The sequence below is a fragment of the Tachyglossus aculeatus genome, chromosome 21, assembly GCF_015852505.1.
Source record: "Tachyglossus aculeatus isolate mTacAcu1 chromosome 21, mTacAcu1.pri, whole genome shotgun sequence".
NCBI classification, from domain to species: domain Eukaryota; kingdom Metazoa; phylum Chordata; class Mammalia; order Monotremata; family Tachyglossidae; genus Tachyglossus; species Tachyglossus aculeatus.
The window spans coordinates 46,582,862-46,607,300 of record NC_052086.1 but is presented as its reverse complement, the minus strand read 5'-3'; the positions used below and the strand labels follow the sequence as shown (position 1 = coordinate 46,607,300).

At 54.1% G+C, this 24,439-nt stretch overlaps 1 protein-coding gene across 2 annotated transcripts; it reads right to left on the bottom strand.

Moving 5' to 3' along the window:
• Positions 1–7,044: 7,044 nt before the first annotated feature.
• Positions 7,045–23,495, bottom strand: SEPTIN12 (septin 12). 2 transcript variants are annotated; one of them, XM_038762260.1, is made up of 10 exons: positions 23,421–23,495; positions 14,940–15,140; positions 13,892–14,020; positions 13,167–13,248; positions 10,841–10,978; positions 10,485–10,602; positions 10,203–10,298; positions 9,585–9,681; positions 7,765–7,816; positions 7,045–7,557 (listed from the first exon to the last, which is right to left on the bottom strand). In XM_038762260.1, exons 2-10 carry the CDS (start codon positions 15,106–15,108, stop codon positions 7,389–7,391), a joined length of 1,050 nt encoding a protein of 349 aa, XP_038618188.1. In that variant the 5' UTR covers positions 15,109–15,140; positions 23,421–23,495; the 3' UTR covers positions 7,045–7,388. The 2 variants fall into 2 exon arrangements, with proteins under 2 accessions (XP_038618188.1, XP_038618189.1); XM_038762261.1 differs by lacking the exon at positions 23,421–23,495 and adding an exon at positions 23,163–23,209.
• Positions 23,496–24,439: the final 944 nt, after the last annotated feature.

The following is a 24,439-nucleotide window of genomic DNA, read 5'->3' as shown; positions in this document are numbered from 1 at the left end:
TCCAGTCAATCGGTGGTATTTACTGAGCCCTTACTGTGCACAGAGCACTTTACTGAGCGCCTCACCATCCCCTGGGGCCCAGTAGCCAGAGGCAGTGGGAGCCTCCTCCAGCCTGTGGCTAGGGGACAATGTGTACCCCCTGCCCCCCACCCCCTCTCTTCTTTGTCCCTTCCTGCATCCCCCCAGGTGACCAATGTTAAGTGTGGGTTGGCCTCCCTGGCCAGACAGAAACACCATCCCAGCCCCATTGATGATGATGATGATGATGATGGCGTTTATTAAGCGCTTACTATGTGCAAAGCACTGTTCTAAGCGCTGGGGAGATTACAAGTTGATCAGATTGTCCCACGGGGGGCTCACAGTTTTTAATCCCCATTTTACAAATGAGGGAACTGAGGCACAGAGAAGTGAAATGACTTGCCCAAAGTCACACACCTGACAAGTGACAGAGCCGGGATTTGAACCGATGACCTCTGGCTCCAAAGCCCGTGCTCTTTCCACTGAGCCACGCTGCTTCTCCTGGAATCAGAAGGTCATGAGTTCTAATCCCACTTGTCTGCTGTGTGACCTTGGGCAAGACACTTCACTTCTCTCTGTCTCCATTACCACAGGATTAAAGAACACAGGATTAATAATAATGATAATAATAATGGCATTTATTAAGCGCTTACTATGTGCAAAGCACTGTTCAAAGCGCTGGGGGAGATACAAGGTGATCAGATTGTCCCACAGGGGGTTCACAGTCTTCATCCCCATTTTACAGATGAGGGAACTGAGGCCCAGAGAAGTTAAGTGACTTGCCCAAAGTCACACAGCTGACAAGCGGCGGAGTCGGGATTTAAACCCATGACCTCTGACTCCAAAGTCTGGGCTCTTTCCACCGAGCCAAGCTGCTTCTCTGCACACAGGAGAGTTGCCGAGCTAGGGGCAGGGATCCGGAGGCTCCCCCAGCCGCCCCCCGCTGCAGCCAAAGAGGCAGACACAGTGCCAAGTCCGGCCCCTCTGGCAGGGCAAAGGCTTTAGGGGCCACTGACCACCTGCCCCTCCTCTCCTCCCCGTCCTCCCCAGTGACCACACATACAAGGAGCCCTGGGGAATCTATTCTTAGATGCCCACAGAGACCACACACTCACCAAAACACATCTTCATACGCTCCCAGGAGCACACACACATACCTGCATACCTTCCCAGATTCACTCATTCATTCAATCATATTTATTGAGCGCTTACTGTGTGCAGAGCACTGTACTGAGTGCTTGGGAAGTACAAGTCGGCAACTTAGAGAGATGGCCCCTACCCAACAACGGGCTCACAGTCTAGAAGGGGGAGACACACAACAAAACAAAACATTAGACAGGTGATTTTGACACCCAGATATACACATATACACACACACACACACACACACACACTCTCTCTCTCTCTCTCTCTCTCTCTCTCTCGTACACATGTTCACCCCACACAACCAATCAGTCACCAAAACCTGCCGGTCTCACCTCCACAACATCACCAAGGTGATGATGATGATGGTATTTCTTAAGCGCTTACTATGTGCAAAGCACTGTTCTAAGCACTGGGGAGATTACAAGGCGATCAGGTTGTCCCACGGGGGGGCTCACAGTTTTTAATCCCCATTTTACAGATGAGGGAACTGAGGCACAGAGAAGTTAAGTGGCTTGCCCAAAGTCACACAGCTGACAATTGGCAGAGTAGGGATTTGAACCCACGACCTCTGACTCCAAAGCCCGTGCTCTTTCCACTGAGCCACACTACTTCTCCCCGCCCTTTCCTCTCCAAACTGCTACCTTGCTGGTTCCATCTCCCATCCTATCCCGACTGGATTACTGCATCAGCCTCCTCTCTGATCTCCCATCCTCCTGTCTCTCCCCCATTCAGTGTATACTTCACTCTGCTGCCTGGATTATCTCTGTCCAGAAACGCTCTGGGCATGTCACTCCCCTCCTCAAAAATCTCCAGTGGCTACCAATCAATCTGCGCATCAGGCAGGAACTCCTCACCCTGGGCTTCAAGGCTGTCCATCCATCCCCTCGCCCCCTCCTACCTCACCTCCCTTCTCTCCTTCTCCAGCCCAGCCCGCACCCTCAGCTCCTCTGCTGCTAGCTTCCTCACTGGGCCTCACTGGGACTGCTTGTCCCGCAGTCGACCCCCGGCCCACGTCCTTCCTCTGGCCTGGAATGCCCTCCTTCCACACATCCACTAAGCTCGCTCTCTTCCTCCCTTCAAAGCCCTACTGAGAGCTCACCTCCTCCAGGAGGCCTTCCCAGACTGAGCACCCATTTTCCTCTCCTCCCCATCCCCCTGCCTTACTTCCTTCCCCTCCCCACAGCACTTGTATTTATTTGCATATATTTATTACTCTATTGATTTTACTTGTACATATTTACTATTCTATTTATTTTGTTAATGATGTGCATATAGCTTTAATTCTATTTGTTCTGACGATTTTGACACCTGTCTACATGTTTTGTTTGGTTTTGTTGTCTGTCTCCCCCTTCTAGACTGTGAGCCCACTGTTGGGTAGGGACCATCTCTCTATGTTGCCAACTTGTACTTCCCAAGCGCTTAGTACAGTGCTCTGCACACAGTAAGTGCTCAATAAATACGATTGCATGAATGAATGAATGAATGAATGAAGTCAGACTCACTGTATGCCTGGAAGAAAACCGGTCTTGTCCCTGTTGGGACCCCAGACTCTCGGCTCAGCCAGGCCAGCCCAGCCCCCAACACGATCCCCAGCCCCTGCTGAATCTCAGCCCCAAACAAGCGTGTGTCCCTCCCGCCCTGTGCATGCCCCAGCCAAATCAATCAATCAATCGTATTTATTGAGCGCTTACTGTGTTCAGAGCACTGTACTAAGCGCTTGAGAAGTACAAGTTGGCAACATATAGAGACAGTCCCTACCCAACAGTGGGCTCACAGTTTAAAAGAGCCAAAGGAGGAAACATCCAGTTTCATTCCTTCTCATCTCCCCACCCCTCCAGAGTCTAGCTTCCTTCCTCCCAGTGCGCCTGGCCCTATCCCACCCGACCTCCATCGTCTTCCCTGGGGCCCTGCCTATGACAGCCTTTTTATGCAGGACACCATGGCCAGCCCCTTGAGTCCCGCTACCCCAGCCCACCAGTTTTCCAGAATCCAGGAAGGAGCGGTTCTGGGAGCCAGTGGGACACTCCCGCGCTCCCCCAATCTGCCATACAGCAGTCCTGCCTGTAACTTACCACGGCTCCAGCTGCACTACCGGGCATCATGCCCATGGACCGGACATCCACTCTTCCCTCTACGGGGGCGAGGCAGTGCTGAGCAGGTGACCCAGGCCAGATGCCCATGGGCTTTCTGGGACCCTCCAGGTAGAGCTCCAGCCTGCCACCGTGGCCTGAAGCCTGGGGCATCTGTCGCTGGACTGAAGTCAGAGCATCCAGCAGAGCTGGGGTCCGGCCCATGAGTACTGGGAGCGGGGGTCTCTTCCAGCCCAAGGCAGTCCCTCTCCCAGGACTACATTGCGGCTGCTGTCCCCTGTCCGGCCCCTCCATCCCCATTCCGTAGGGTGGCCTCTCATTCATTCATTCAATCATTCAATCATATTTATCGAGCGCTTACTGTGTGCAGAGCACTGTACTAAGCACTTGGGAAGTACAAGTTGGCAACATATAGAGATGGTCCCTACCCAACAGTGGGCTCACAGTCTAGAAGTCTAGAAGTCTCTCATGCAGTGCTGCACTACGGTGACCATCTAGGGGACACTGCTCCAGCCCCATTCTGGGATAGACTTGGCCCCGGACACTCTGCTGTGTCCCATGTTTCTTTCCCTGGGTCGGTTTCCCTCTGCTGCAGTTCCTATCACCAAGTCCTCGTTGGAGGAACTGATGCTAGTGAGTACAATAACTCAACCCCCAACCTGTTCCACCCTTCCTAACACTGAGTTGTTTCCCTTACCTGTAACTTACTGTATCATCAAGCCCACTAGACCTGGGATCATCACTACTAACTCTCTTGTGCTCTCCCCAGAGTTCAGTCCAGTGCTCTGCACAGAGTAAGCACTCAAAATTACAATATTAAGCTCTTAGTATGTATCAGGTACTGTACTAAGCACTGGGGTGGATCCAGGTAAATCAGGTTGGGCACAGTCCATATCCTACATGGGGCTCAAAGTCTCAGTCCCCGTTTTACAGATGAGGTAACTGAGGCACAGGGAAGTTAAGTGACTTGCCAGAGGCCACATAGTAGACAAGTGGCGGAGCTGAGGTTAGAACCCATGACCTTCTGACTCGCAGGCCTGCTGTTTCCCACTACACCATGCTGCTACTGACTGACTGATTAGGCCGGGCCAGGGGGACTGCAAACAGAACTGGAAGTGATTCCAATTTATTGAGCAACGTTTAGTGGTCCCAGACTCACCCTGGCGTCCCCCATCCTTACGAGAAGCAACGTGGCTCATGGAAAGAGCACAGGCTTTGGAGTCGGAGGTCATGGGTTCAAATCCAGCCTCCGCCAATTGTCAGCTGTGTGACTTTGGGCAAGTCACTTCACTTCTCTGGGCCTCAGTTCCCTCATCTGTAAAACGGGGACTAAAACTGTGAGCCCCATGTGGGACAACCTGATCAGCTTGTATCCCCCCAGCGCTTAGAACAGTGCTTTGCACATAGTAAGCACTTAACAAATGCTGACATTATTATTATGGTTATTATTATTAATATTATTATTATTATTATGGTTCTCCTCTTATCTCTCCGGTCGTTCATTCTCAGTCTCTTTTGCAGGCTCCTCCTCCCCCTCCCATCCTCTTACTGTGGGGGTTCCCCAAGGTTCAGTGCTTGGTCCCCTTCTGTTCTCGATCTACACGCACTCCCTTGGTGACCTCATTCGTTCCCACGGCTTCAACTATCATCTCTACGCTGATGACACCCAGATCTACATCTCTGCCCCTGCTCTCTCCGCCTCTCTCCAGGCTCGCATCTCCTCCTGCCTTCAGGACATCTCCATCTGGATGTCTGCCCGCCACCTAAAACTCAACATGTCCAAGACTGAATTCCTTGTCTTCCCTCCCAAACCCTGCCCTCTCCCTGACTTTCCCATCTCTGTTGACGGCACTACCATCCTTCCCGTCTCACAAGCCCGCAACCTTGGTGTCATCCTCGACTCCGCTCTCTCATTCACCCCTCACATCCAAGCCGTCACCAAAACCTGCCGGTCTCAGCTCCGCAACATTGCCAAGATCCGCCCTTTCCTCTCCATCCAAACCGCTACCCTGCTCATTCAAGCTCTCATCCTATCCCGTCTGGACTACCGCATCAGCCTTCTCTCTGATCTCCCATCCTCGTGTCTCTCCCCACTTCAATCCATACTTCATGCTGCTGCCCGGATTATCTTTGTCCAGAAACGCTCTGGGCATATTACTCCCCTCCTCAAAAATCTCCAGTGGCTACCAATCAATCTGCGCATCAGGCAGAAACTCCTCACCCTTGGCTTCAAGGCTGTCCATCACCTCGCCCCCTCCTACCTCACCTCCCTTCTCTCCTTCTCCAGCCCAGCCCGCACCCTCCGCCCCTCTGCTGCTAATCTCCTCACTGTACCTCGTTCTCACCTGTCCCGCCATCGACCCCCGGCCCACGTCATCCCCCAGGCCTGGAATGCCCCCAATCCCTCTGCCCATCCGCTAAGCTAGCTCTCTTTCTCCCTTCAAGGCCCTACTGAGAGTTCACCTCCTCCAGGAGGCCTTCCCAGACTGAGCCCCTTCCTTCCTCTCCCCCTCGTCCCCCTCTCCATCCCCCCATCTTACCTCCTTCCCTTCCCCACAGCACCTGTATATATGTATATATGTTTGTACATATTTATTACTCTATTTATTTATTTATTTATTTTACTTGTACATATCTAGTCTATTTATTTTACTTTGTTAGTATGTTTGGTTTTGTTCTCTGTCTCCCCCTTTTAGACTGTGAGCCCACTGTTGGGTAGGGACTGTCTCTATATGTTGCCAACTTGTACTTCCCAAGCGCTTAGTACAGTGTTCTGCACACAGTAAGCGCTCAATAAATACGATTGATGATGATGATGATTGATGATTATTATTATTAGTCATCCCCCCTCCCAGGGTGGTCTGGGGTAGTGTGGGAAGTGGGGAAGGGGAGCAGGACGTCAGGAGGAGGACGATGGGCAGGGGCAGGACCCTGGGGTGGGTGAAGGGGGGCCAAGCCCAGGAATGGGTTGGGCTCCAGCCAGCCAAGTCTGGGGGCTCTCAGGGTGGCCCAGGAGGCCTGGGGGGCCCTGCCCTCAGGGAAAGGCCCACAGCTTCCTGCCCTGCCCTCTTGCCCCTCCATTCCCCTCACCCACCCCGCACCAGCAACCAGCCCTGGGCTGGGGGCAAGAGGTTGTAAGTGAGATAGAGGCTGGGGCCGGGGACTGGGGGCCGGGCTGGCCTGGCTCCTAGGAAGCCAGTGGGAGCGATAGAGCCGCTCCCCCAGCCCTGCGGTCCAGAGGCTGCAGCCGAGCTCTCCCCTCTCCCCTTTCTCTTCTTCTCTCCGCTGTGAGCATCGGGCCTGGAGAGCTCTCTCCCGCTCCCCCAGAGCTTGGTGGATGGTGGACATAGGGCCACATGGGGAGGGGGCATATTCTCATGCTCTAGCAACCCCTACTTGGTTTCCTGCTCTCTGTCCTCCTTGGGGTGGGGGATGGGCGGGACAGAGGGATGGACACTGCTCTGGAGGACTGAAGAGGGAGGGACGCACTTCCTGTCCCACTTTCCCCCTCCCGGACCCTTCCACCTCCCTGTTCCCTCCGCCCCTCACACAGACCCAGTTTACCACTCCCAACTCCACTCTTGCCACCCCACCCCAATGCCCATCAACCCCAGCCCCCAGCAACTCTCCCCTGGCCCTCCACCTTCACCATGTGCCCTCTCCCCTCAGGCCTAACAGTGACCCTCTACTCCCTTCTGGCCACCAGCCCAAACTCTGACCTCCAACCTCCACAGTGAACACAATCAGAAGAGCTGCCTGACCCCAGCCCGTTCTTTAATGAGGCCTGGAGTGGGGTGGGGGGGAGGGAAGGGTCTCAGGGTTCGGGGCAGGGCCCAACAGCCACATCCAGGCTGGCCGACCAGGGGAGGGAGAAGCTGTGGAAAGAGATGGGGAAGGGGTGGAAGAGGGCCGCGCGGCCCAGATCGCCATCAGCCTGGGTCTCAGCTCAGACCTGCGTCTCTGCTCCCAGGGCCCCTGGCCCCGAAACCTGGGAGTGGCAGGGAGGGGAGGGCTGACCTTGGCTTCCCCCCATTTCATTCCAGAATCCAGCGGGGTTCAGACTTGGGAAGCAGAGAGGGGTGGGGGATGCAGGGCGTGGGGAAGGTGGGGGGGCCGGGGCAGGGGGCTCCGTCCTCACAGGTTGTCGCCATCCGCCTCTTCTGGGCCCGGTTGTGGCTGGACGGGGTTCAGGGTGGCCCACTCAGGGCCGTGGGTGAGGAGGTGGCTCTGGTTCAGCCGCTGCACACGGTAGTTTTCATAGTGGATGTTATGGGTGATGTCCTTGAGGTCCTGCAGGTGGGACCTGATGGGGGAAGCACAGGCCCAGAGGGTGGCACAGGCTGGAGGGGCAACCCTTGAATCCCCCTCCCCTCACCCAAGGCCTGCCCCCATGCAGACCGCCTCCTTCCTTGGCCTCTTCTCCAGCAGGGCCTTCCGTGTCCACCCCCACAGCCCAGCCCTTCATCCTGATGCCAGGCCCCGGCCCCCGCCCCGGTGCCCGGCCTCTCACCTGATGAGCAGGTCTCTCAGGAGGGGAAACTCACAATGGGCCATGTTCTCCACTGAAAGGCAAGGCCAGAGATGAGCCGGGGACCAGGGGACAGGATTCCATGGGGCAGGATGAGGCAAGGCTGAGCTAAAGGCTGAGAGGCAGGGTCAGGACTGATGCCAGGACTGTGAGAGGCAGAACTGGAACTGATGCGAGGACCACACAGGGCAGAAGCCGGTAGAGAAAAGCAGGGCTGGGGTTGGATCCAGGGGATGGGCAGAACCCTCTGCTCAGCTCCCTGGAGCTTCACACCCCAGAAAGATTGCTGTAGTAATAACAATGATGGCATTTATTAAGCGCTTAATATGTGCAAAGCACTGTTCTAAGTGCTGGGGTAGATACAAGGTAATCAAGTTGTTCCATGTGGGGCTCACAGACTTAAACCCCATTTTCCAGATGAGGGAACTGAGGACCAGAGAAGTGAAGTGACTTGCCCAAAGTCACACAGCTGATACGTGGTGGAGCCGGGATTCGAACCCATGACCTCTGACTCCAAAGCCCGGGCTCTTTCCATTGAGCCACGCTACTTCTCTAATAATAGTAATAATAGTCGCTAGTAATAACAGTAATAGTATTTAAGCACTTACTGTGTGTAGAGCACTGTACTAAGTGAATTAGCTACTATCCTTGGCTCGTAAGGAGCTCACAATCTAAGAGTAAGGTGGGGAAGGGGGCTGGAACATATGGAAAGAATAAAAAAAGAGAACTCAAAGATAGCATAAAACATAAAAACAGGGATAGATACAGAAAAACTTGTAAGAGATGTAGGGCCCTGTAGCCAGAAGAGCCAAATTTTGCGTTTCTCTGGCTCAGAGTCCAATGGTCAACAACCATACTAGCCAGCGATAGCAACAAGGAGGAAGAGGAGACAAAGGAGGAGGAAAAGGGAGGAAGGTGAAGGGGGGAGAGAGAAGGGATGTGAGGGAGGGAGGAGGAAGGGGAGAAAGTGGAAGAAAGGGAAGGGGAGAGAGAAGGGGAAGAAAGGGAGGAGAGAGGGAGGGGAGACGGAGGGGAAGGGAGAGGAAGGAGATTCCTTTTCCTAGACAGTGTTTAGAGGGAAGCCAGGTGTTCCCTCCACCTACTTTTCCACTCTTTTGTCCTACCCAGCCGCATCGCCCAAGAGATCTCCCACCTCCTATCAACATCCACCCCCCTCCACCTGCGCCATCCCTTCATCTCAAATTAAAACACGAGCTCCTTCCCTGACTGCCATCTTCAACCACTCTCTCTCTGAAGCCACCTTCCTCTTACTATCCAACCTGCCCCTGGGCTCTCATCCCCCCCCCAATCCCCCGGCTCTCCCCAGAACTCGCCCCTCCTTCCGCCTACCATTCCTGTCCAAACCCCTCGAGCAGGCTGTCTATGCCCGCTGCCTCCACTTCCCTCTCCTCCGACTCTCACCTCAACCTCCTGTGATCCAGCTTCTGAAACTGCCCTCTCCATTGAGGCACCAATGACCTCCTTCTCACCAAACCTAACAGACTTCTCTCCATCCTAATCCACCCAGATAGGCAGACCTCCTCCTAAGCCCCCAAGCCCTGGGGGCTGGGGGATAGCCAGTCCCTCTGCCCAGTAGGACCTCTGGCTCTGCAGGCCCATCCACACGGTACTGAATGTCCCCCGGAGGGTAGGAGAGCAGAGCAGGGCAGGGACACCCCCCCCCCACCCCCAGCCCCAGTCAGGAAGGGCTCTCCACTACCACTCCTCCCCTGAACCCATCAGGTCCTTCCCCGGGCCATGGGGGAGGCACCCCCCTGGGAGCTGCTCCCAATGGGTCTTACCTTCAATGATTCCCCAGTTGGTCTTCCGGCCCAGAACCATCTTCCCATTCACCTCATACTCACGGTCAGCCCCCACCACGGCAAAGGGGATCTTGGCCTGTACAGGAAGGGAGTTGGGGGTGAGCTGGGCAAGGCCGGCTGGGCAAGGCCAAGGGGCCCGGGCAGGGAGGAGAGCCAGGGTGCCCTGGAAACCACAGGACTGTACATGAGAAGAGTGAGTGGGATGTGTCAGCTGGGAGTGAGGAAGATGCTCTCACCAGGTCACGAAGGAATAGTGGGGGCCTGGAGGGGTGGGATGGACAGAGGAGGAGAAGGTGCCTGCTGGGACTGTGCCATTGGCGGGGCGGGTTGCTGACTGGGGAATCGCCAATGGTGTCCTATGGATGGGTGGACAGGCCCCTCAGAAATCCAGAATAACAGCCGGTTAACATGGATGGTAACGATTGAATGACAGACATGACAGCCTGGACACGGTGCTAAGGCCCATGTCGGCACTGTGCTGCTGTCAATGAGTCCGGCATGTTTTAGGCCTTTGTGGTCATGTCACCATGTTGCTCGCGTCCTCGGGGAGAGTGGGGTCTCCGGACTCGGGTTCATCCGAGGAGCCCGGACGCTCACCCGGATCTTGTCATTGAGGAGCCTGTCGTCCGCGTCTTCATCTAGGTTCTTCTGCGGGTACACACTGACCCCGTGAGCTTGTAGGTCCCGCTGGATCTGGGGGTGGCAGGGACACCGAGGACCAGGGCTCAGGTTACTGGAATTTCCTAGGACTGCAGGTGCAAGTTTAGGAGTGTCCCTGCTCCAACCTCAATCCTGCTCCCCCAGGGGGTCCCTGCTCCAACCTCATTCTGGCTCCCTCAGTGCCCCTCTTCCATCCCCAATCCAGCCCCACCCTCACACCTGCCGCCGGAAGTCTTCCCTCTCATCCAGGGTGAGGCTGTCGGCCCGGGCGATCACGGGCACCACGTTCACCACCCGGCACAGCCGCTGCAGAAACTCCAGATCCAATGGACGAAGCCTGCGGAGCCGAGCCCGCCGCGCCGGTCCATCTGTCCGCCCGTCCATCCATCCGCCCACCCAACCCACCCGGGACATGACCGGAGAGCCCCACACCCTCCAGCTTTGGGTTCCACGGGGCACGTGGCGCCCGCCACCACCCATCCCTACCCTCGCCGCTCCAGGCTTTGCCGCAAGGGCCCGGGGACGAAAGGAGGGAGGGGACAGGTGCGGAGGGGCATGGAGTGGGAATCCCCTACCAGTGGCCAGTGGGTGGCACGAAGTAGATGCAGCTGTGGACGCGGGAGTCGGGGATGTGACGCTGCCTGTTGATGAGAATCTCCTCCCGCAGGTACTGCTCGTACTGCTCGTTGATAAAGCTCAGGATGGGCTCCCAGCTGGTGGGGGAAGGCCGGGGAGCAGGGGATGGGGGGGCATCAATTGTCCCACCCCTCCCCCTGCCGCCCCTACCCCAGCCTCTGCCCCAGCTGCTCATCCTGGAGGCCAAAGAGTGTCTGCCCTCCCCACCCCCCGCCCCCCACCACTGTACATCCCCCTAATTGATTTTCATGTCTGTCATTCAATCTCATTTACTGAGCGCTTACTGTGTGCAGAGCACTGTACTAAGCGCTTGGGAAGTACAAGTTGGCAACATATAGAGATGGTCCCTACCCAACAATGGGCTCAGTCTAGAAGGGGAAGGCAGAAAACAAAACAAAACATGTAGACAGGTGTCAAAACCGTTAGAAAGAGTAGAATAATAGCTATATGCACATCATCAATAAAATATAGTAAACATGTACAAGTAAAATAGAGTGATAAATATGTACAAATATAAACAAGTGCTGTAGGGAGGGAAAGGAGGTAGGATGGGGGGGCGATGGGGAGGAGGAGAGGAAGGAGGGGGCTCAGTCTGGGAAGGCCTCCTGGAGGAGGTGAGCTCTCAGTAGGGCTTTGAAGGGAGGAAGAGAGCTAGTTTGGCAGACGTGTGGAGGGAGGGCATTCCAGGCCAGGGGAAAGATGTGGGCTAGGGGTCGACGGCGGGACAGGCAAGAACGAGGCACAGTGAGGAGGTTAGCGACAGAGGAGCAGAGAGTGTGGGCTGGGCTGGAGAAGGAGAGAAGGGAGGTGAGGTAGGAGGAGGCGAGGTGATGGACAGCCTTGAAGCTGAGAGTGAGGAGTTTTTGCTTCATTTGTAGGTTGACAGGCAACAACTGGAGATTTTTGAGGAGGGGAGTGACATGCCCAGAGCTTTTCTGTACAGAGATAATCCGGGCAGCAGAGTGAAGTATAGACTGAAGCGGGGACAGACAGGAGGATGGGAGATCAGAGAAGAGGCTGATGCAGTAATACAGTCGGGCAAGGATGAGAGATTGAACCAGCAAGGTAGCAGTTTGGATGGAGAGGAAAGGGTGGATCTTGGTGATGTTATGGAGGTGAGACCGGCAGGTTTTTGGTGACGGATTGGATGTGTGTGGTGAATGAGACAGCGGAGTCGAGGATGATAATAATAATAATAATGGCATTTATTAAGCACTTACTATGTGCAATGCACTGCATTGCACTGTTCTAAGCGCTGGGGAGGTTACAAGATGATCAGGTTGTCCCACGGGGGGCTCACAGTCTTAATTCCCATTTTACAGATGAGGGAGCTGAGGCACAGAGAAGTGATTTACCCAAAATCACACAGATAATTGGCAGAGGTAGGATTTGAACCCATGACCTCTGACTCCAAAGCCCGGGCTCCTTCCACTGAGCCATGCTGCTTCTCTTGGATGACACCAAGGTTGCGGGCTTGTGAGACGGGAAGGATGGTAGTCTGTCACTCCCTCTAGACTGTAATCTCCTCGTGACAAGGAATGTGTCATCATCATCAATCGTATTTATTGAGCGCTTACTATGTGCAGAGCACTGTACTAAGCGCTCAAAGTTTGTGTCGACAAACTTTGTGGTATTGTGCTCTCCCAAGTGCTTAGTACAGTGCTCTGCACACAGTAGGTAATGATAATAATGGGGTACTTGTTAAGTTCTTAGTATGTGTCAAGCACTGTTTTAAGTGCTGGGGTAGATATAACCGGGGTAGATACAAGCTAATCAGTCCCTGTCTCACATGGGGCTCACGGTCTTCATCCCCACTTCACAGATGAGGGAACTGGGTGCAGAGGAGTGAAATGACTTGCTCAAGGTCACACAACAGACAAGTGGCAGAGCTGGGATTAGAACGCAGGTCCTTCTGACTCCAGGCCAGTGCTCTATCTACTGGGCATGCTGCTTCCCATAAGGTAAGTGCTCAATAAATACCATTGATTGGCCCCGGGGCCTCCATCTCTCACCCCGCCCCTCCCACCCCATCGCGTCCCCTACAGTAGCCCCATACTGAGCTCTCCTGCCTCCCTCTCCAGTGGCAGGCAGAGGCTGGCCTGGGGAGGGGGAGAAGGGAGCTACTTCCCTCCCGCTGCCCCCCTCATCCCCAGCTGTTAGGCCAGTTGGGGACAAGGAAGGGGGTCAAGGGACACATTAGAGCGGAAGCTTCCTGGGTGTCACCTCCCGGAGGCAGGTGCTCAGTTCAGCGTTCCCACTACCAACCATCGGTCGTTGTTGATCTGGTCCCCGAATCCTGGGGTGTCTGTCACCGTCAGCTTCAGCTTCACCCCCTTCTCCTCAATGACTGCAGGGCGGGAAGCCGAGAGGTCATTCAGGGAGTCAGAGTCCCGGAGCCGCCACGCTGGGCCCCGACGGACTGCCGTTGGCACCTACCCCTGGCTCCGTCGCCATGGCCACGGGTCCCAGCCCAACACGGAGGCACCAGGACCCTGCCACCCCCCAGCCCCACCCCAACCTCACGGTGTCCTGACTGCCTCCCCACGCCCTCCAAGCTCCTGGTGCCTGAGAGGACCAGAAACCCAGCCTCCCCACCCATCACTGGCTTCCCAAGGGCAGGCGGTGAGGGATGGAGCTGCCATCTTGGCTCCATTTCCATCCCTGGCAGGGGGAGCGCGGAGAGCGGAGGGGGACCACTGTCCAGCCGACCATCGAGTGGTGGAGGTTCATTCATTCATTCATTTTTACTGAGAGCTTACTGTGTAAAAAGCACCGTACAAAGCGCTTGGACAGTACAATTCGGCAACAGGTAGAGACAATCCCTACCCAACAACGGGCTCACAGTCTAGAAGCGGGAAGACAGACAACAAAACAAAATGAGTCGACAGCATCAATAGCAATAGGAGGTGAAGCTGGGCCCATCACCCTGCCCGCAGGGGGTCAGCGCTCGGGGGAGGAGTTGGGGGGGGTTGGGGGGGAGGGGTCCTTACCATGGCTGATGGACTGGATGCACACAGTCTTGGGGATGGGCTGCTGCCGGGCTCCACTCAAGCTACGCCTACTCAACTTGGACTTGAACAGCGTGTCCACCATGGTGGACTTCCCCAGGCCGCTCTGACCTGTGGGCAGGAGGGGCGGGTGGAGGGCGGGGGGCACGGAGGGCAGGAGCATGTGTGCAGGAAACACAGGGGAGTGAAGGGAGGAGGATGAGGAGGGAATTCCATTTCCTCCAAGAGGCCTTCCCTGGTTTCTCTCCCATCTCCCCACCTATTGCCACTTCAGCGCTCTGTCACCTCTGCACTTGGCTACTCCTTCCTCTTCCTCACACCACTTAAATCCTTCATACGAGTAGACTGCCTAGACTGTCAGCTTACCGAGGGCAGGGATCCTGTCTGTTAACTCTAGTATAATTTTCCCAGCACCGAGAACAGTACTCTGCACGGGAGAAGGGCTCGCTCAGAAAATACCCTTGCTGGATATTCCCAGCTCCGCTCCCAAGTCCCTGACCCTCTCAGGGCCTCAGTTTCCTCCAACTCCCTGCTTCCCCTCCCTCCTGTCCTGCGAGCTCAACGTGGGACAGGGTCGGTGTCTGATGGGATTATCCTCCACTGACCGCAATGCTCAGCCTAGTTCTGAGAGTAGGTCCTGCCTGCAGCTGGCTGCTCACTGACACTGCAGGACTGGGTGTCAGGGGAGGGGAACTGGTTGGACTGGGCTGGACTGGGCTGCCCCAGGGCTTGGGATCCTCCTAGCTGGGGGATTTCTCTTCCTGGTCCCTGGGAGCCGAGGGACCTCACAATCTCAGGCATGGGGCAGGGCATGGGCAGCCAGGAGGCTCCAGGGTTGGCAGTGACCTCTGCCCCCGGCATCCCAGGGGGGTCCCACACTGGGAGAGGGGCGCATCCCAGGGGGGTCCCACACTGGGAGAGGGGCCCAGACCGACCCAGTCCTCCTTGGCTGGGCCAGCCTCCACCCCCAGCGCCCCAGAGGGACCCCTGCTGCGGCCAGTCTCTCTGCACCCGGGGCCCCCAGACTCACCCACCACCATGAGATTGAACTCGAAGCCAGTTTTCATGGCCTTGACTCGCATCTGATCCAGGACAGCCTCGATCCCCACGTAGCCTAGGAGCTGGTTGCCCGGAGCCGGGGCCACGGGGCTGGGGGTCCGGCCCTGCTCCCTACGGTGCCGCTGCAGGGGGTCTTCCATACGGCGGGTGGGCCCGTCTGTCCGCCCGTGCCCTGCAGGGACACAGGGGAGGTGGGCTTGGCAGGCTTCTCACTCACAGCCCTCCCACTCACTGTTCACGGGGCTCTCCTCACTCTGACTTTCCCAACCCTGTAGATAACACCACCATCCTTCCTGTCTAAGCTCGTCCTCTAGACTGTAAGCTTGTTATGGGCAGGGAACGTGGCTATTTATTTGTATTCTCCCAAGTGCTTAGTACAAATGCTCTGCACAAAGTGCTCAGTAAATACGATTGAATGGACAAGACCATAACTTTGGCATTATCTCGACTCATCTGGAGAAGCAGCGTGGCTCAGTGGAAAAGAGCACGGGCTTTGGAGTCAGAGGTCATGGGTTCAAATCCCGGCTCCACCACTTGTCAGCTGTGTAAATTTGGGCAAGTCACTTCACTTCTCTGGGCCTCAGTTCCCTCATCTGTAAAATGGGGATGAAGACTGTGAGCCCCACGTGGGACAACCTCATGACCTTGTATCCCCCCAGTGCTTAGAACAGTGCTTTGCACATAGTAAGCGCTTAATAAATGCCATCATTATTATTATTATTATCTCTCTCATTCAACCCACATATTCACTCTGTCACTGGATCCTGTCACTTCTACCTCATTAATAATAATAATAATGATAACATTTATTAAGCGCTTTCTACATGCAAAGCACTGTTCTAAGTGCTGGGGAGGTTACAAGGTGATCAGGTTGCCCCATGGGGGGCTCACAGTCTTAATCCCCATTTTACAGATGAGGTAATGGAGGCCCAGAGAAGTTAAGTTACTTGCCCAGTCACACAGCTGACAGTTGGAGGAGCCGGGATTTGAACCAGTGACCTCTGACTCCACAGCTCATGCTCTTTCCATTGAGCCATGCTGCTTCTTATCACCGTCATCATCAATTGTATTTATTGAGCAGCTTACTGTGTGCAGAGTACTGTACTATGCACTTGGGAGAGTACAATACAACAGTTAGCAGGCACGTTCCCTGTCCTCCATAAGTTTACAGTCTAGAGGGGGACGTGAACATTGATAATAAATAATTTATAATACAAAATTTATAGATATGTACATAAGTGCTGTGGGGTTGGGGGGCGGGTATCAACTGCCCAAACTGCTGCCGGGTTGATCCAAGCACTTATTCTACTCTGCCTTGACTATTTATGTATTGTTTATAATCGTATTTATTGAGTGCTTACTGTGTGCAAAGCACTGTACTAAGCGCTTGGGAAGTACAAATTGGCAACATATAGAGACAGTCCCTACCCAACAATGGGCTCACAGTCTAGAAGGGGGAGACAGACAACAAAACAAAACAAGTAGACAGGGTGCAATACTATTGGAATAAATAGAATTATAGCTAATTCTATATTACTATGACGACTATTGCATCAACCTCCTTGCCTACCTCCCTGCCTCCTGTCTCTCCCCACTCCAGTCAGTACTTCACTTTGCTGCCCAGGTCATTATTCTAAAAAAACTCATTCAATCCACTTCTTCCCACTCAAGAACCTCCAGTGGTTGCCCATCCACCTTGGCATCAAACAGAGACTCCTTACCATCACTCAATCCCCTTGCCCCCTCCTATCTCATCAATCAATCAATCAATCAATCATATTTATTGAGCACTTACTGTGTGCAGAGCACTGTACTAAGCGCTTGGGAAGTACAAGTCGGCAACACATAGAGACAGTCCCTATCCAACAGCGGGCTCACAGTCTAGAAGGGGGAGACAGAGAACAAAACCAAACATACTAACAAAATAAAATAAATAGAATAGATATGTACAAGTAAGATAAATAAATAGAGTAATAAATATGTACAAACATATATACATATATACAGGTGCTGTGGGGAAGGGAAGGAGGAAAGATGGGGGAGATGGAGAGGGGGACAAGGAGGAGAGGAAAGAAGGGGCTTAGTCTGGAAAGGCCTCCTGGAGGAGGTGAGCTCTCAGTAGGGCCTTGAAGGGAGGAAGAGAGCTAGCTTGGCGGATGGGCAGAGGGATTGGGGGCATTCCAGGCCCGGGGGATGACGTGGGCCGGGGGTCGATGGCGGGACAGGCGAGAACGAGGTCCGGTGAGGAGATTAGCGGCGGAGGAGCGGAGGGTGCGGGCTGGGCTGGAGAAGGAGAGAAGGGAGGTGAGGTAGGAGGGGGCGAGGTGATGGACAGCCTTGAAGCCAAGCGTGAGGAGTTTCTGCCTGATGCATAGGTTGATTCGTAGCCACTGGAGATTTTTGAAGAGGGGAGTAACATGCCCAGAGCGTTTCTGGACAAAGACAATCCGGGCAGCAGCATGAAGTATGGATTGAAGTGGGGAGAGACACGAGGATGGGAGACCAGAGAGAAGGCTGATGCGGTAGTCCAGATGGGATAGGATGAGAGCTTGAATGAGCAGGGTAGCGGTTTGGATGGAAAGGGCGGATCTTGGCAATGTTGCGGAGCTGAGACCGGCAGGTTTTGGTGACGGCTTGGATGTGAGGGGTGAATGAGAGAGCGGAGTCGAGGATGACACCAAGGTTGCGGGCTTGTGAGATGGGAAGGATGGTAGTGCCGTCAACAGAGATGGGAAAGTCAGGGAGAGGGCAGGGTTTGGGAGGGAAGACAAGGAGTTCAGTCTTGGACATCTCATCTAGCTAACTCTCCTACTACAACCGAGCCCTGACACTTCACTCCCTGAAAGCCACCCTATACTCACTGTACCTCAATCTCGTCTCTCAACCCCTCACCCACATCCTTCCTCTTGTCTGGAACTCCTTCCCCGTCCACAAATGCCAGACTACCACTCCCCCTACCTTCAAAGCCTTATTAAAATCATTTAACCTCCAAAAGGCCTTCCCTGACTAAGCCCTCATTTCCCCATTCCCTCTCTCTTCTGCATTCCTCTTGCATTTGAATTTGTACCCTTCATTCACGCCCACCCTTAACTCCACAACACTCACATACACAGCCATAATTTATTTTAATGTCTGCCCCCCCCAGAATGTAAGCTCCTTGTGGTCAGGGAACATGTCTATCAATTCTGATATATTATACTCTCCCAAGCGCTTAATACAGTGTTCTGCACAACAAATACAATTAATTGACTGGAGGTGTGGGTGGACAGAGTTGGGAGCAGCTGGTCCTTGTCTATTCCAGGAGCACTGAAAAGGGTGGGGAGGAGGGGAAAGCTCCAGGAGCACTGAGAGGGATGGGGAATAAATAAATATTTATTTATTTTACTTGTACATATTTATTCTATTTATTTTATTCTGTTAATATGTTTTGTTTTGTTCTCTGTCTCCCCCTTCTAGACTGTGAGCCCACTGTTGGGTAGGGACCGTCTCTATATGTTGCCAACTTGTACTTCCCAAGCGCTTAGTACAATGCTCTGCAAACAGTAAGCGCTCAATAAATATGATTGATTGACTGATATTGCACTCTCCCAAGTGCTTAATAAGCTCTGCACTGGATAAGTGCTCTACACATAGTAAATGCTCAATAAATATGATTGACTGACTGAACGGGGAAGGAGAGAGCAAAAGGGGAAGGAAGAGGGGGATCACTGGATCACTGGAATGGAGATAATAATGATGATGATGATGGTATTTGTTAAGCACTTACTATGTGCAAAGCACTGTTCTAAGCGCTGGGGGGGATACAAGGTGATTAAGGTGTCCCTCGTGGGGCTTACAGTCTTCATTCCCATTTTACAGATAGGGGAACTGAGGCTCTGAGAATTTAACTGACTTGCCCAAGGTCACACAGCAGACATGTGGCGGAGTCGGGATTCGAACCCATGACCTCTGACTCCAAAGCCCGTGCTCTTGCGACTGAGCCACGCTGCTTCTCATTATAATAATAATAATAATAATAATACCAATCAATCTGCGCATCAGGCAGAAACTCCTCACCCTGGGCTTCAAGGCTGTCCATCACCTCGCCCCCTCCTACCTCCCCTCCCTTCTCTCCTTCTACTGCCCAGCCCGCAACCTCCGCTCCTCGACCGCTAATCTCCTCACTGTACCTCGTTCTCGCCTGTCCCGCCGTCGACCCCCGGCCCACGTCATCCCCGGGGCCTGGAATGCCCTCCCTCTGCCCCTCCGCCAAGCTAGTTCTCTTCCTCCCTTCAAGGCCCTGCTGAGAGCTCACCTCCTCCAGGAGGCCTTCCCAGACTGAGCCCCTTCCTTCCTCTCCCCCTCGTCCCCCTCTCCATCCCCCTCTCCATCCCCCCATCTTACCTCCTTCCCTTCCCCACAGCACCTGTATATATGTATATATGGTTGTACATATTTATTACTCTATTTATTTATTTATTTATTTATCTTACTTGTACATTTCTATCCTATTTATTTTATTTTGTTGGTATGTTTGGTTCTGTTCTCTGTCTCCCCCTTTTAGACTGTGAGCCCACTGTTGGGTAGGGACTGTCTCTATGTGTTGCCAATTTGTACTTCCCAAGCGCTTAGTACAGTGCTCTGCACATAGTAAGCGCTCAATAAATACGATTGATTGATTGATTGATTGATAATAATGGTATTTGTTAAGCACTTACTGTGTGCCAGGCACGGTATAAGCACTAGGGTGGATACAAACAAATAGAGCTGGACGCAGTCCGTGTCCCACATGGGGCTGCAGCTCCTATTTTACAGATGAGGTAACTAAGGCACAGAGAAGTGAAATGCTTTGCCCAAGGTCACACAGCAGACAAGTGGCAGAGCCAGGATTAGAGCCCACGACTTTCTGACTCCCATGCCCGGGCTCTATCCTTTGGGTCATGATGCTTCCCAGCAGAGGAAGGGGAAGGAAGACAGGGAAGGGGAGAGGGAGACTCCAGGAGCACTGGGAAGTGTGTTGTGGGGTGGGGGGTGAGAGGGGGGGAAGGAAATTCCAGAAGCAATGAGAGGGGAAGGGGGAGGAGGAGTGGGAGGGCTCCCAGAGCATTGAAAGAGGCAGGGGGACATACAGGGGCGGGGTGACTGCCTCTGATTCCAGTCCCCCAGGACCTGCCCTCTATCAATCAATCAATCAATCGTATTTATTGAGCGCTTACTGTGTGCAGAGCACTGTACTAAGCGCTTGGGAAGTACAAGTTGGCAACATATAGAGACAGTCCCTAGCCAACAGAGGGCTCAGTCTAAAAGGGGGAGGCAGAGAACAAAACCAAACACACTAAAAAATAAAATAAATAGAATAGATATGTACAAGTAAAACTAAAAGCTGCTTTAGAGAAGCAGCATGACCTAGTAGATAGATCATAGGTCTGGGAGTTAGAAGGACCTGGGTTCTAATCCCAGCTGCGCCACTTGTCTCCTCGGGGCCTTTGGGCAAGTCACTTCACTTCTCTGGGCCTCAGTTCTCTCATCTGGAAAATGGGGTTGCGACTGAGCTCTCTTGGGACATTCATTCATTCAATCATATTTCTTGAGCGCTTACTGTGTGCAGAGCACTGTACTAAGCTGTGTCCAACTTGATTAGCTTGTACCTACCCCAGCACTTAGCACAGTCCCTGGCACATAGTAAGTGCTTAATAAATACCATAAAAAAGGGAAGGACCCTCTAGAACACAAAGCCCAGGAGATCCATTGGTTCATTCATTCATTCAATCGTATTTATTGACCGCTTACTTGTGGCGTGGACCCCGCTGACCAGTGCCAAGGAAGGCCTGGGGAGGGAAGGCTCAGCCCACGGCTCTTCCTCGGCATCTGCTTCTGCATCTGTATGATGCGGGGAGCACTGGAGGGAGGGCACAGCAGCTTCACCCAATCCTTGGGTTAGACTGTAAACTTGTTGAGGGCAGGGAATGTGTCTGATATATTGTTATATTGTCCTCTCCCAAGTGCTTAATACGTTGCTCTGCGCAAAGTAAGTGCTCAAAAAATATGATTGACTGACTGACAAGGCTGGGCAGGGTAGGGTAATAATAATAATAATGGTAGTGAGAAGCAGCGTGGCTCAATGGAAAGAGCACAGGCTTTGGAGTCAGAGGTCATGGGTTCAAATCCCCGCTCCGCCAATTGTCAGCTGGGTGACTCTGGGCAAGTCACTTTGCTTCTCTGGGCCTCAGTTACCTCATCTGTAAAATGGGGATTAACATGTCAGCCCTCTGTGGGACAACCTGATCACCTTGTAACCTCCCCAGCGCTTAGAACAGTGCTTTGCACATAGTAAGCGCTTAATAAATGCCATCATTATTATTATTATTATTATAGTATTTGTTAAGTGCTTACTGTGTGTAAAGCACTGTTCTAAGCACTGGAGGGGATACAAGGTGATCAGGTTGTCCCACTTGGGGCTCACAGTCTTAATCCCCATTTTACAGATGAGGTAACTGAGGCACAGAGAAGTTAAGTGGCTAGCCCAAGGTCACACAGCTGACAAGTGGCATTCGAACCCATGGCCTCTGACTCCCAAGCATGCGCTCTTTCCACTGAACCATGCTGCTTCCCCTGAAGGGTCACACAGGGTCAGACAGGACCAGGTACGGTAGGGTAGGGGGACAGAACCAAGCCAGGCCAGATGGGGATGGGTGGGGCCGGGCCCTGGGCCCAAAATCTAGGGTCAGAGGTCAGTGGGACAAATGGCCCCTGGGAGGGGAGGCAGTTCCCTGCAGAAGCTGGAACCAGAAGACCAAGAGGGAACAGAAACAGAAAATAAGAAGGGAAACTAAACTTCCCACTCCCTTTGGTCAGGCCGGGCAGGGCCATGGGAGAGGAGTGCTTGGCACATAGTAAGTGCTTAGCAAGTACCATTATATTTATTACTAAGTGGCTCCTGGCCTCCCTCTCCACCTGGATGCTCTGCTCTGCCCCTGCTCCCCCTTCCTTCAGGCAGATTCTTCCAGCAGAATTCCAACTACAAGGCTGGAAAAACAGGTAGGCGGGCAGGCAGGAGAGAGCTAGGGAAGGGTCCCAGGAAGGAAGGAAGCATTCTCCATCGCATTCCCTATTACCTGCCCCCTCACCCTTTTCCTCCCTGCCCCCCAGTTTCTCCCTCCCCACTCCCTGACCCTGTTTGTCTTCCTCCCTGCCCCCTAGTTCTCCCTCTCCACTCCCTGACGCTGTTTGCCAGAAGGGAGGCTCCTCGCTGCCCAACACCCATTAGCCCACTGTTGGGTAGGGACCGTCTCTATATGTTGCCAACTTGTACTTCCCAAGCGCTTAGTACAGTGCTCTGCACACAGAAAGCGCTGAATAAATATGATTGATTGAATGAATGAATGAATAGCCCCAGAGCCTTGCTCCTTCTCTTCTCAGCTCTCACCCAGGATGGAAATGGGCCAGAGGCAGAGCAGGGAGAGACGACAGAAACAGACAAAGACCTGTTCGGGGAGTTAGAGAAAGGGATTTGGCACCCCAGGACCTGCCTTATAGCCCCATCCAGCAAATCCCCCTCTAAATGCCCCACTGTGGGCAGGGATTAATATTAATAATAATAATAATAATGGCATTTATTAAGCGCTTACTACGTGCAAAGCACTGTTCTAAGCGCAGGGGAGGATACAAGGTAATCAGGTTGTCCCACGGGGGCCTCACAGCTTTACTCCCCATTTTACAGATGAGGGAACTGAGGCCGACAGCAGTGAAGTGACTTGCCCAAAGCCACACAGCTGACAGTCGGCAGAGCCTGGATTCGAACCCCTGACCTCTGACTCCAAAGCCCGGGCTCTTTCCACTGAGCCACGCTGCTTCTCTCTTTATTGCTGTATTGTGCTTTACAAGCGCTTAGTACAATGCTCTCCACACAGTAAGTGCTCAATAAATACTATTGAATGAATGAATGAATGAATGGACTAGTCAGAGAGCTGGACAGCAATAAATAAGACTGGACGCCACCCTGCCTCCACCCCCATCTGCCCGGTCAGAGGGAGGAAGCCCCCAGGGCCAGGCAGACTGCTGGGGCCAGGAGCTGAGCCCTCCGGCTCCTCCAAGGCCAGGGCCCCAAGGCCACTGGAGCAGAAATGAGCTGGCCACCCCTGAGGCCCCTGTCTGCCTGGCCTGAACCAGAGTAGCCCCGTCTGTCCATTCCAGCGGTTTCAGACCAGCCCTCCACCTCAGATCCTGTCCGTCCATCCACCTGCCGCCCCCACCAACCCAGCTCTTCACCAGCCCGGACCCCACTGCGAGGACGGGGAGGGGAGCCGGGCTGCCCACTCACCGGCGGAGCAAAGGGAGACAGTTAGGACAGTTAGAACAGTCTGGAGCTTCCCGCCCCCCTTCCCATGCTGAACTGGAGCGGCCAAGGTGCAAACGGCAATTGCTGAGAGGGGCATCAGGACTATGGGCCTAGCCCGGAGGGAAGGGTGGTTACCGTGAGTCCAGCTGCAGGTGGTCCTCAGGGTCCGGGGACTCCACTTTCCCAGGACACACTGGCCCAGGCGGTATGTGACCCTGTAGGCGGGAGAGATGGTAGGGGCAGGGAAGGGCGGGGGTGGGGTGGGGGGCTTCCTCTCTGTGGCTTCTCCTTCCTGGAGCCCGGCCCAGGGGCCGCTTCTATTTGACTGTGGGTTGCCATAGGAACTGAGGGGGGTGAGGAAAGGGGATAACTCCTAGGTGTGGGGCACCGTTGGGGGTCCAGCTGGGCTACAGGGAGGGGGCGAGGGGCTGGGGCCAGGGTGGGCCAAGCCGGAACCAGTTAGCCGTGCCTGTGATCAGCAACGTGGATGGGATTCTTGGTCCAGTTCCCCTTTCTCAGTGACTCTTTCCAATGCCCTCCCCTCCCCGATAAGCCCCCCGCCAAGATGATTAGATTGGGGTCTTTCTGCCTTGTTGCTGGACTTGAGGAGGAACCAGCCTTGGCATGGTGGCTGGTAGGCCTCCCCTGACTACCCTCCCGCATCAGTAGGACCCCGCTTGAGGGGAAACTGGGGGAAAAGAAAGGGGCAGGGTGAGGGGAGTGGGGGTGTGAAGGAGATGGGTGGCAGGGAAGGGTGAGGAGAGATGGGATGGGGGAAGGTGGGAAGGAGGGACTCCAGGAAGGAGAAAGGTCAAGAATCAGCTTACATGTTTTTAACCCTTAGTCTCTGACACCCATCCTACTGGAGGAGAAAGCCTGAGTGAGGGCACTGGGAATGAGAAACACACACACACACACGGACACACACCCTCCCTCCCCCTGCCCGGCCCCCACCATCTCCCGGGAGCCTGGTAAAGAGGAACCGCATTCCTTTTATTGTACTTCTGGTGCCAAGAGAGCTTGCTCCCAGGAGGGCAGAATCCCAGCCTGTGTGTGCTAACCCAATCTGTCACTCCTTCCCCTTCCCCCAACTGCTCCTCACCCAACCCCTTCCCCCCACCTCCTCACTCCTTCCTTGACCCCCCAGGCTCCGG